This window comes from Egretta garzetta, unplaced genomic scaffold, assembly GCF_000687185.1.
Source record: "Egretta garzetta isolate BGI_Z169 unplaced genomic scaffold, ASM68718v1 scaffold545, whole genome shotgun sequence".
Lineage (NCBI taxonomy): Eukaryota > Metazoa > Chordata > Aves > Pelecaniformes > Ardeidae > Egretta > Egretta garzetta.
The window spans coordinates 360,117-371,672 of record NW_009259733.1 but is presented as its reverse complement, the minus strand read 5'-3'; the positions used below and the strand labels follow the sequence as shown (position 1 = coordinate 371,672).

Here is an 11,556-nt window from a genome sequence, read left to right as displayed (position 1 = left end):
GAACTTGGTGAGCGTACACTCTGTCTCCTTGTCCAGGTCATTGATGAATAAATTGAACAGGACCAGGCCGAGTACCGAGCCCTGGGGAACTCCACTAGCTACCGGCCTCCAACTAGACTCTGCCCCGCCGATCAGAACCCTCTGAGCCCTGCCATTCAGCCAGTTCCCAATCCACCTCACTGAGACTCAGGTGAATCCAGTCACCAGCCTTCTCCTATGACCTGATATAAAATAAACTTAGTTACATGTTCTTTCTCAGAGCTGTGACCTAGACTGGTGAAATGCCAGTCAAGATGATTGGACTGAAAACTAAACACCTTAAAGTTTAGTACCGAGATCCAGAACTTCACAGAAATTTCTAAATCAGAAGAGACAGAGACAGGAAGACTGGGGGTGGGGGTGGGGGTGTGTAAAAAAAAACCAAAAAAAAAGACATTTTTGCTTGTTTATCTAGCAAGATGTGCTTTGCAGGAAAAAGAAAAAAAAAGCAAAATGAACAAAAAATTCTTAGGATAATACTCAGCAAAATGAGGACATCTCTCATAAACACCAATGATACATTTCTAGTTGAGCTCAGTGGCTGAGTGTACTGGAATTAAACACCCAGTTCCCATTGTAGCTTTTCTTCTATTGCATCTCCTCTGTACACATAGAAAAGAAAGGAAAACTAAATGTGGTTAACTCAAAGAAGCTTTTGATATCATGCACAATCCTGCAAATTAGGTCACTTTTCTAGGGGATGACAGAAAGCACAGGTACAATCTAGGAGAGCCAGTATGGGAAGGGCAGAACTCTTATATTCACTTATATTGGGCTTCACCAACGATTTAACCCAAACTTGCCTTATGTAACACTGTGGAGATTCAAGCTCATATTTTGGTAGGGATTTCAAGCAAAGATTCAGTGTATTGAAGAAATGAAAACTTGGCCCTTTGCTGTCTCTTAAGACGGACCAAAAAGGTAGTAAAAATGAGATTAATATGGGAAAAAGAAGGGTCTTTATCTTCTTGGTACCTTAAAAAGGGAAGCAACTGTGGACATGAATGCCTGTCATAGCTAACAACTACTTTAAAATATTTTATGTATATCCAAACTGAATATGCTTGCAGAAGGGTCCAGCAACAAAACCAATTGATTAGTTAGGGTGAGAGCAATTACACCTTTTGAATCCTTTAAAAAAAGTTATGTTATGAAAATGGTGACAAGTAAAGTTTAAATTTTGAGTGTACTTTAAAAAAAAGAATGTAAATGGATGGAAAATGAAATTGAGTCAGGGCAGAATATTTTAAATTATATTCTTTAACATCTTATTATCAGAATTTTGCTGTACTGGTTAATCAGGGACACAACAGCAGCTGGGGCAGTAACTTGGTATTGTATTGTAATTATACAAATAGCATTTAACTAAGACCAGGGATAATGGTTTACTTTCAGATTTACATATGCTTTTAAATTATATTACTTACCATGTGAAGTTTTAAAGATCTTAACAAGAAAAATCCCAACATCTAAAGATCTCAAGATTCCAATTTGAATGAGGGTCCTATGTGTGCGATAATTTCTTGAGAATTTATTGCTTGTCAGGCATGGAATATTTTAGATTCCCTAACAGAAGACTTGATGTTTCATATCATTACATAGTGGATACATATTTGTGTGGTCCAAGAACCTGAATTACTGGGCTATGCAAAATAGTCAGGATTTTGAAAAGCATTGTAAGCTAAAAATGTCCAGTTAAGACACAGAAATGCTTTTATCCCAGCCACTGACAAATATATTAACTATTTATACCTGTATTATGTTTAAAAAATATTAACATAACAGTCATGCAAATGCTTCCATTTTCCTTGCATTTGTTTGTTTCAGGTGAGTTGGATCTAAGATAAAGAAATAGGCAAAAACTGTCACCAATTTTTAGATAAGAAATTTAACATCGAAAGGTTACGCCACTGAGACAGGATCACTATTAATATGAAACAGAAAGCTTTAAGAGTTTTTTTATTTATTTGAGAAATCATTATATAAAACATTCAAATTCCAGATAAAGAAGAGATAAAGTATTCTGGTGTTTAAATACAATTACTCACTATTATTCCTGGTGTCCTGAGTCGTGCTAAAATGGAGAGAAACCTTAGCACTTTTTAGGCGTATCTGACCCCAACGTGTTACTGCCTGCAGCTCTACATTGTAGTTGCTGTTGGGTTGGAGTCCCTCCAGGACCACATAATTTTGGGCCTATAATAGAGGAGAATAAATATACAAAGTAGTTATAGTATTACTGAAACACAGGCCCTTATTAAAAGCAGGCCTGTTATCTTAGGCACACTACTTTTTTGAAATTAGAAAAGAAAACTCATATATAAATTTCAACAGAGCAAAATTTCCTTTCTTTAAATGATATCTTTTACTGGACTCTGGTTTTCAGTGTAATTTTAAAAATACTAAACTTCTTGATGTTTATGTAATTTTGGCAATTACTTGGCAAATACAGACACCTATTGTTTAGGTCAAAACTAAAGTGACTTTTTTACATACAACAAGTTTTTTTCTTATGCCAAAATTGTTTTAGCCAAAGAGATTTAAACTTTTTATTCCCCAATTTCTGTTTTAGCAAAGCAATTGAAAACTTCTAGAGACAGTCAGTCTGAAGATGATAGTTAAAATCCAACATTCAGTACATTTGTCAATATTTTCTATGTGTTTCAACTGTTGAAAACAAAAAATGAAAAAAAACACCAAAACCATGAACAAAAATACCCCCTCATTGGTAAGAACACTTTTCCACTATAGAATGGAACACAGAAAAGGCAAAATAGTTTCCATTGTCATGGAAGTCTCTTAAATGGGGAAACACCAGCATAGAATTATCATTCTCCAGTGAATAATCCATAAATTAAGGCAAGTCCCATGATACTGCAAAGAGCAGCCAAGGCTTCTCAGTATTCTTACATTTCTAAATTTTTTTTTATGCATTTATAAAAATGTCCTTCTAGCCTGTATCTCAGAAAGAAGACATTACATCATGCTTTCATTAGAATATTGTGCCTCTCAGGTTTGACAGTCAATCCGGTGTGAAAAAGATAACCACATACTGCCATATTTAACACTTCAGGGATTGTCAAAAGCATTTCATATCAATTACCTGTACTTGTTTTGTGCTGAGATATTTATAACATTGACATAATGCTCAATTAACAGTATTAATATTGTAGTAAAACTATTTAAATGGCTACCTGGAATGATTTCACATGGAAATCATTATAAAATTATTTGGACTAGACTACATCTAAAGGTAAAAACTGCACAAAAAAATCAATGATCTTTAAAAACAAGATTTTTCCACCTTTATTTTATTGTTTTTTTAAGTTTTCTGCAGTTTTAACTTTTAGACAGAAGAGTTGCTATAATATTGAAGGGACCATCGATTAGCAATAGTCTCATGAGTGTCCTGTGGGGGAAGTTTGAATCTCACTGGCATTGCCCTACAGTTCCATGACATGCTGCAGAAGAAAAAGTACAAGCCAGGAGTAATATAAAAGATATTCTAAGAGCCTGCCTTTTCTCTAAAATATGCCTTGGCTCTTCTGAATTTTCCTACATTCAAGGTCAGAACTTGGTCCCAATTACTGTAATGTTGTATATTGGATGTGGTTTAACATATTCATATGTAGGATGTACCCTACGCAAAGTGCCAACACAACATTAAGGAGCCAGATAAATTTTAAAATTGTCTGGGTTTTGTGATTTAAGTACCAGCTTGTAGACAGAAAGCTCCCCTGTATCTTTAGGCTGTAGCCTCTGCCATGAAGATCTCTAGCCCATGGCAGCTTTCCTGAGAAACACGGATTTTTCTACCTAGCACAGTCCAACCCTACTCCTATCTTGCCAAAGTGATTTTTTAAAAGTACAAGAAAGAGCTAACTTTCTTTTCTATGCATACTTTTTTTTTTTTTAAGTATTTAACTGAAGTAGAAACAAAGAACCAAGTTATCTCAGTCCCTGAAATTACTCCATATTGCCTACATTTGTGGGGAAATTTCCTCTTCCTGCCTGCCCAGCACAGAGCTGGTGGTGGTGGCTCTGCTGTTTCTGGACCCTGATCACCCATCAGTTTCCACAAGATGGCATGGGTCCAGCAGGCTCCCATGGTGGTGCCTCTGCTGTGCCCAATCTGTTGTAGATGAACTCAGCACACAGCCTTCATTGCCTTTACTTTTCTCAGGGTTTGGTGACTGAGGGACAGAGAGGGAACTATAACCCTCTGGCTGTCATTCAACAGAGTGCAAGTGGGAAGCCAGAGCCAAAACACAGTGTTAACATAGACATGGGACCAAATTCTCACAACACATTTATTAAAAGCACTGAGAATTAATATCAGCCTGTTACCTGTAATTGATTTCTGTTTCTAAGTACTTCAAAATAATATGCAGCATCCTTAAGCATATCATAACAGAGAGTTTTCCAGTAAAGCAACATTTGATACATCATTCAAGAAACTCATAGAGACTTGCTGCTACGGAAATATGTCAGGTCGTTGATGCAGCAGCTTATTTAAAGAGTTTTGGATTTGTTTTTTTCATTGGACCTATGCTGACTATCTAATAGTTATTTTATATGATGGTGTCAGAAGCTTTATTTGCATAGTGAAAGAACAATGTGACACATGATGCTAGGCTTTTTAAATAAAACAAGAAGTGTATCTTTGAGAAGCACTAATAAAATTAGTCTGAATTTAGAGGACAAACAACAAACTTTCTATTCATCTCTCCTGCAAAATCTTATTGTATTTACCTCCATTTTAAGGCAGAAGTCTACTTCTCTCCCCGAGTTCAGCAGAAGATAGATATTGAGAGATCAAATTTGTCTATGGTGTTGGTGATATTAAAAATTAAGACCACCACTTCACCAGCTGCTGATATCATTGCAATTTATCACATATTTAATACTTACTCTCTATTTTGTGCCAGAAATAAGCCATATTTCTGTCTCATTTACTATTTTCTTTCTTACCCCATCGGTAATCTTCCTTCTCTTTTTTTTAGCTGGGATTACGTATTTGCTATATGTCCAGCTCCAGAAGACTTTGTAGTGGTGCACTGGGATATCAGGCTCTTCTGGAAGATCCCAAGTAATAATTACATTTACACTCCCATCATTGTTTGCACTGATATTGGCAATTCTGATATTAGATGGAGCTGGTGGAGCAGACGGATCTGGAATTTAAAACAAAAAAAAAGATTCTTAAAGTAAAGCTCATCTTCAATAACATGAAGATTATCTTCATATTATGTATTTACTGGGCATACACAAGCTGGATTAAACACTCTCAATACACTGAAGAAAATTCAGGCAAAAATTTCCCATAAGTGGTACGGCTCCTTGTAAATTCTAGAATTTCAAGCTCTACTGAAATAAAAAATATGGGTTAGCATCTAGTTTTATCATTATTCTGTGCTGTTGATAGTTCACAAATATTATGAAGCTTTATCCAAATGTACTAGACTACCAGTTTTACTTCTGTCATTCACTACTTTAAATACATAGTGAGTGTAAAACATTTGTGTTCTAAAGGTGGCCTTGTATAGGCATCACAGAATTGTACGGTGGAAACACTGAATATTTTTTTGGTGTTGCCAGACAATTCTCAGATGAAAAAATTATGTTTCTACATGTTGAATCTTTCTTCAAAATTCTAGTATTAAAATCTACCATCATAGGACATAAACACTTCCTTAGAATAAATATAATTAAATCTAAAGGGTTTTTTAGAAGAACAAAAAGAAACCAGTTACCCCTGTGATTTATTTCCCTATCCTGATTTAATTTCTGGTCAATAACAACTGAGATATTATTCCTTTAGTTGCCTCTGTGCTGATGCTAGAGTCAAGAAGGACACCTGACAGTCAGAGGTTCCAATATTGAATCTTTTCCAATATTGAATGTTAGGTCCTCCTTGTGGACCTACTATATAATATCCTGGCCCTGAGTAATGTGGATCAATGGAAATTTTGCAACCAAGCTTCTGAAAGTCTAATTTGCTATTTACTAGTGGAAACACTGAATATTTTTTTGGTGTTGCCAGACAATTCTCAGATGAAAAAATTATGTTTCTACATGTTGAATCTTTCTTCAAAATTCTAGTATTAAAATCTACCATCATAGGACATAAACACTTCCTTAGAATAAATATAATTAAATATAATTAATAATTATAATTAATAAAATGATTTATTATGATGGCATAAAAGTCTAAAGGGTTTTTTAGAAGAACAAAAAGAAACCAGTTACCCCTGTGATTTATTTCCCTATCCTGATTTAATTTCTGGTCAATAACAACTGAGATATTATTCCTTTAGTTGCCTCTGTGCTGATGCTAGAGTCAAGAAGGACACCTGACAGTCAGAGGTTCCAATATTGAATCTTTTCCAATATTGAATGTTAGGTCCTCCTTGTGGACCTACTATATAATATCCTGGCCCTGAGTAATGTGGATCAATGGAAATTTTGCAACCAAGCTTCTGAAAGTCTAATTTGCTATTTACTAACTCCTACTTTTTAATCCTACTTTTTAAGTCCTTCTTTTTTTTTTAAATGCCCATGGTAGCCAAACATTTGTGACAAGATATAAGGAAACTGCAAAAAAAAAATTAAGTAAAAGTAAACAGTGTGACTCAAAAAAAAGTATATCAGGCAGAATAAAGGAAATTCATAGTAACTAAGGCATGTTATGAACCTGTAGCCAAGAAAAAACAATCTGATTTAAAAAAACATTTTCATAAAGCTTTTTAGCCAAATGAGCCACCACTTATTTGCCAGAAATAAAACTGGAGGTGTGCCGTGCGGACACCAGGCATTCATTTACTGCATGGTTCACCTGCATCTTTTTATAATGGTAAATGAGCTGTTAAGTAAACTTTCCAGGCATACTAAATTCATCAGATAATCCCTATGACAAATGGTCTTCCTGAAAAATTCCATCATTTAGGTCATGCAAACTGACACATTCAGAATTAATAAAGACAGCATTTCCTTTTTAAAGATCAGCAGATGTGAAATAATGGCTTATTCCTGTTATTTAACAGGACTCTTGGTTAAATAACAATGGATGCCCCTGTTTCCTCACACATATAATTCAACCTAAGTTTTGGCTATAAAAGTTACAAAGCATATTTGAGTTTAAGAATTCTGGAAATTTAAGTTATTCTTCAAAATAATGAGAATTCCTTATTTTTTCTCACTCATTTTTTTAATCATCTTGAAAGCCAGTTCCCTCTATTTTTTTCTGGCTTTGGAGAAGCACTGTCCTTACACTTATTTCCTTACTTGTGAAGTAGCCAACAACTCCATCTTAAAATATACAAAGCTATTTCTATTGAAGGGGACAAATTTAAGAGATAATTTAGTTAAATGGTTTGTACTGTTCTGTAACACAACTTTTCATTTACTTCTATAGTTTAATAAAATAAGTAGACATAAAATGAAATTTAGGTACAATAAATATAAACAGAATCATGATTGATAAATCCAAAATCCTTCATCTTCACTGAATTAAAACGTTAGGGGGGAGTTATGTTATATGACAATGTATTATGGCAATAAAACATTTATAACCCGAAGTGCAACATGATCATATTACTGTAGGTGAATTATTCAGGTTATCTCCCAGAAGTACTATGCATCATGTATTATGTATAAATAACATATTGGGTAGAATTAAAATGTTTCAGAGAATGTCTTCACAAACGGTCAGATATAAGCAAAACCAATTCTAACCATAAAACTTGTTTGTCTACATTGTGCATCTATAAAAGGCTCTGAGAGTAATTTAAAAAAATCTAAAAGTTAAATGAAATAGCTCTTCTGGACAAAGTGTATTGCGTAATTAAAAATATTTTAAAATTCTAGTCACCAATTTTCATAGGTCTCAAAGCAAATGACCAAATTTACGTTCTTCCTTTTCAGATGCTTTTGTCCCCATAAGGATGTAAGATTGTGTGTAATTTTCCTTGTCTAAAGTTAGCTATTGACCAGAATGGAGCTTTTGTATGTCTCAGAATCACAGGAATTTGTTTTTCTTTTAAGGTAACTTCAAACATCCCTGTTTTTCCCAGTAACATAAGCAGATAAAGAAAACAGTAAGGAAAAAATATATGCATACTGAAACCAACCAGAACATTTCTTCTGACTTCTACAGTACCAGCATTTCACCCTGTACTTTTTACAATTGCACCGTTTATTGAAAACATTACTTTTTCAGTAGCTTTAATACTGTGTTTACTAGAAACAGTCCAGTCAGCAGACAAAATGCTGATGCATATTTAAAAGAAAATCTAGTAGTGTTTCTCCTTTGCTATGGGAGAATGTAAACATTGTATTAAAAATCATTGGGTAACTACAGTTAAGGAAAGAAATAACATGCTCTTAAAGGGAATATACAAGTGAAATAATATAGCAATAGCAGAAACATTTTCCAGACTTTCCCCTTTCTTCAAGTCTCTCATTTGCAGGCCTTACAAATATCATCCACAAAAATGCCTCTGTACAGGAGGAAGAGTGGTGGTGGTAGCAGCAGAAAACAGAAAGGAAGGAGATCTGCAGTTGACCGACATGAAAAGGTGAGACATTTGAAAGTGCCACATTTTCTAGAAGAGCTTTTTTAAAACTAGTAGACTTAGCTGGAGAAAATAAAAGAAAAGAAGGACATAAGATGGCAAAGATGAACAAAACTTAATTTATTACAGTTTTACATTTAATCATCCGATAAAAACCTGCCTGATTGTAGAGATACAACACTCACTTAGTGAGTGTTTTATACCAGCTGAGGATCAATTTCATATTAAGTATTTCAATATAACTATATAATTTATTCTTCTATTTCTATATATTTCTGTGACATTCATCACTATTACAACTGACAGGACTATAATTTTGTAAGCCAAAAACCCAAGAGTATTAATCTTTTCTTTCATTTGAAAGGATTGAGTTTCACCAGCAAAACAAACAGGTGAGAAGGAATTGCAGCAAGGTAAGATATTGTCATCTCTGTTATTAATAGGGAAAAAACCCAAACGACCCCAAAAAACCTCAAAACCAACCAAAAAACCCCCCTAGAAACCTCCCCAGGCCTCTCAAAAAAATAGCCCCCCCAAAAACCAAAACCCAAAAAACTGTTAAGTATAAGAGCATGCTCCTCCATAATGCACGCCTGCCAGCTACCAGATAACAATTAGTTGTTTTTTTCTGACTTTTTTAAGCCTTCATTACTGCACTATCAAATGGAAAAGTCATGCTTCTACAAGGTGGTCTGCTATGCTTATGTCTATGCAGACATTAAACACAGTGTACAACTCATGCTGAAATACTTCAAGGTCTAATAACTGGTACTGGATTCTAAAGCTTATATATATAAGGTATTTGCTAACCTGACAATGAAGCTAAACTGGCATTCTGCTGACTATAAAGCTACCAGCCATTCTACTGTTAGTCTTCATATATCTGTGATCCCTTTGACTGACTGCCCACATGTATAATTCAGATACATGAACATTAAATTACTGGAATGGAAACTACTGCCAGTTTTTCAAATGTGAAGTCCTGAAATTTTATATACATGTATTTATCTGAGTGTTAAATCAAATTCTTTGGTTTGCAGAAAGAGTGATGCTAGTTGCAGCTTTTCCTTCGCAGTTTATACTACAACTCAAATAAAACAAAAGTCATTATATATATACTAGAATTTGGCACAGACAGCTGTCCTCAAATCCGAAAAAATTCTGGTCTCAGCAGCCTGACAAGTAAATCACTTCTCACTGCTAGAAATGATAGCTTCATTAGGTCAAGGCTGAGGCTGCTGTTCCAGCACATGGAGTAAGTACTGCATTTGTCTGGATTCTATCTGGCTTGAGTATACCCAAAGGACTTAAATTCTTGTCTTGCTGGCTACTTAGCCATCACAAGCAAAACTCTGTCTCCGGTCCCCAAAAGGGAGGATATCTTGCTGCAAATAAAAGAAAAATAGAAAACCGTCACATCTTCACCATTTCTAAATGCACATCTTCCCACACTCATATTTGTAAACACAGTGATAGACAATTTATATTGTACAAAATTCTTTCCATCAACAGGATCTGGAAGCACTTTGGAACCTTAACAAAACAGTATGGGCAAGCTGTACACAAGAGTCACATCATACACTGCTGCAACGCATCCACTTTGGCTTTACATGTGGCAACTGTAATGAAAACAGCAAATGATTTGGAATACATGTCAGAGAGGAAAATAATGACATTGGAACCAGGATTCTCATTCTGAGCTGCAAAAGTGATAGCAAGTTTGACTCTAATTTAAATGCTTTTTTATAGAGCTTTAGTTTTTGACTTAAAATGGATCTCCCGTTGCTATCTTTTAAACATTAAACCTTCCAACTCTAAAATGCTGAAGCTGCTCTACAGACAAGTTTCCAACCATTAAACAATTCCAAGACATAAGTGGGGGGACTGGCTTTGCCCAATGAATATGGCACACATAAGCCAGCTGTGCAACAGTATAAAAAAATCATTGGTCCCAAAGGAGCAACAGAAAGAATTTTATTGCCAGAGTGGGTGTCTGTTCTGGTTTTACTAACACTCAGTAATGTATGCATGAAATCACATCCAGCATGGTACTTATGTGCTGTGAAAACAATGTTGTCTGCTTCCTTTTGCTTGACAATTTTTCCTATGTATGCTAGCAACTACCTTCATGTTGAAGATAAAAACCTTTAACAGAGGTAGAAAGATCAGATGGTTTGGGCTCCTTGCGTTCATCTTATACCCTCTTTTTGTCTTAGAAAATGGCACAGTACCTAACTACAGACCAGCAAGATAATATATTATATGGAAATGCCCAACACGGATCGCTCTAGTTAACTGCAGTCTCTGTTGCTGAGAGTTCATTCTCATCATAAATCATAAAAAGCTAGAAAAAAATAGCCTAAAAAACTCTTACCCAAATGCAACAAATTAAAAGCTGTATTAATAGTGGCAAACAGCTCCTGAACAGTTGGATTAGGCTATTCGGTGCCTGCTTAATGGGAGAAAAGAACAGGTAGCTTTTAATCCAAGGAGACTCATTTATGGGTTGTAGGGACAGTCCCCTCTTGCTTCCAGAGAAAATGAAGCAGCTTGGAGAGAGCCAGTCAAAATTTGAAGAGAAATATATTTGTACCTTTGGGGATCAAAAATGTTCTGCCAGGCATTTGTTAGCTTTATTTATGGCTGTTATTGCAAATTGTTGCCACTCAGTGTAAGATTAAAAGGAAAGCACATGCAATTTAAAAACCCTGAAAAGGGAAGAGGAAATCACTGTCAAAATAGCAGAAAGTTTTGATGAATTTTAGCTGACAAGTATCAATCTGAAAACCCATGTGCAGAGTTTCTAGGAAAGAACCCACTCTCCTATGTGCAGTATTCACTTCATCTTCTAGCCTCTCTGCTCCAAACAGATAGGTACAGTCTAATCTGTGTTTCTTGTAATTCTGGAATTGCATTTTGGCAAAATGAAGTGTCACTTCATTCC

At 35.1% G+C, this 11,556-nt stretch overlaps 1 protein-coding gene across 1 annotated transcript in view; it reads right to left on the bottom strand.

Annotated features, from left to right (window-relative positions):
• Window positions 1–11,556, bottom strand: part of ANOS1 (anosmin 1) — a 126,836-nt gene that overhangs the window by 28,528 nt on the left and 86,752 nt on the right. Inside the window, exons 7-8 of the mRNA XM_009639485.2 lie at window positions 5,011–5,213; window positions 2,088–2,235 (exon numbers count right to left, since the gene is read on the bottom strand). Of these exons, the coding sequence (XP_009637780.1) occupies window positions 2,088–2,235; window positions 5,011–5,213 (351 nt within the window). The remainder of the gene's footprint in view (window positions 1–2,087; window positions 2,236–5,010; window positions 5,214–11,556) is intronic.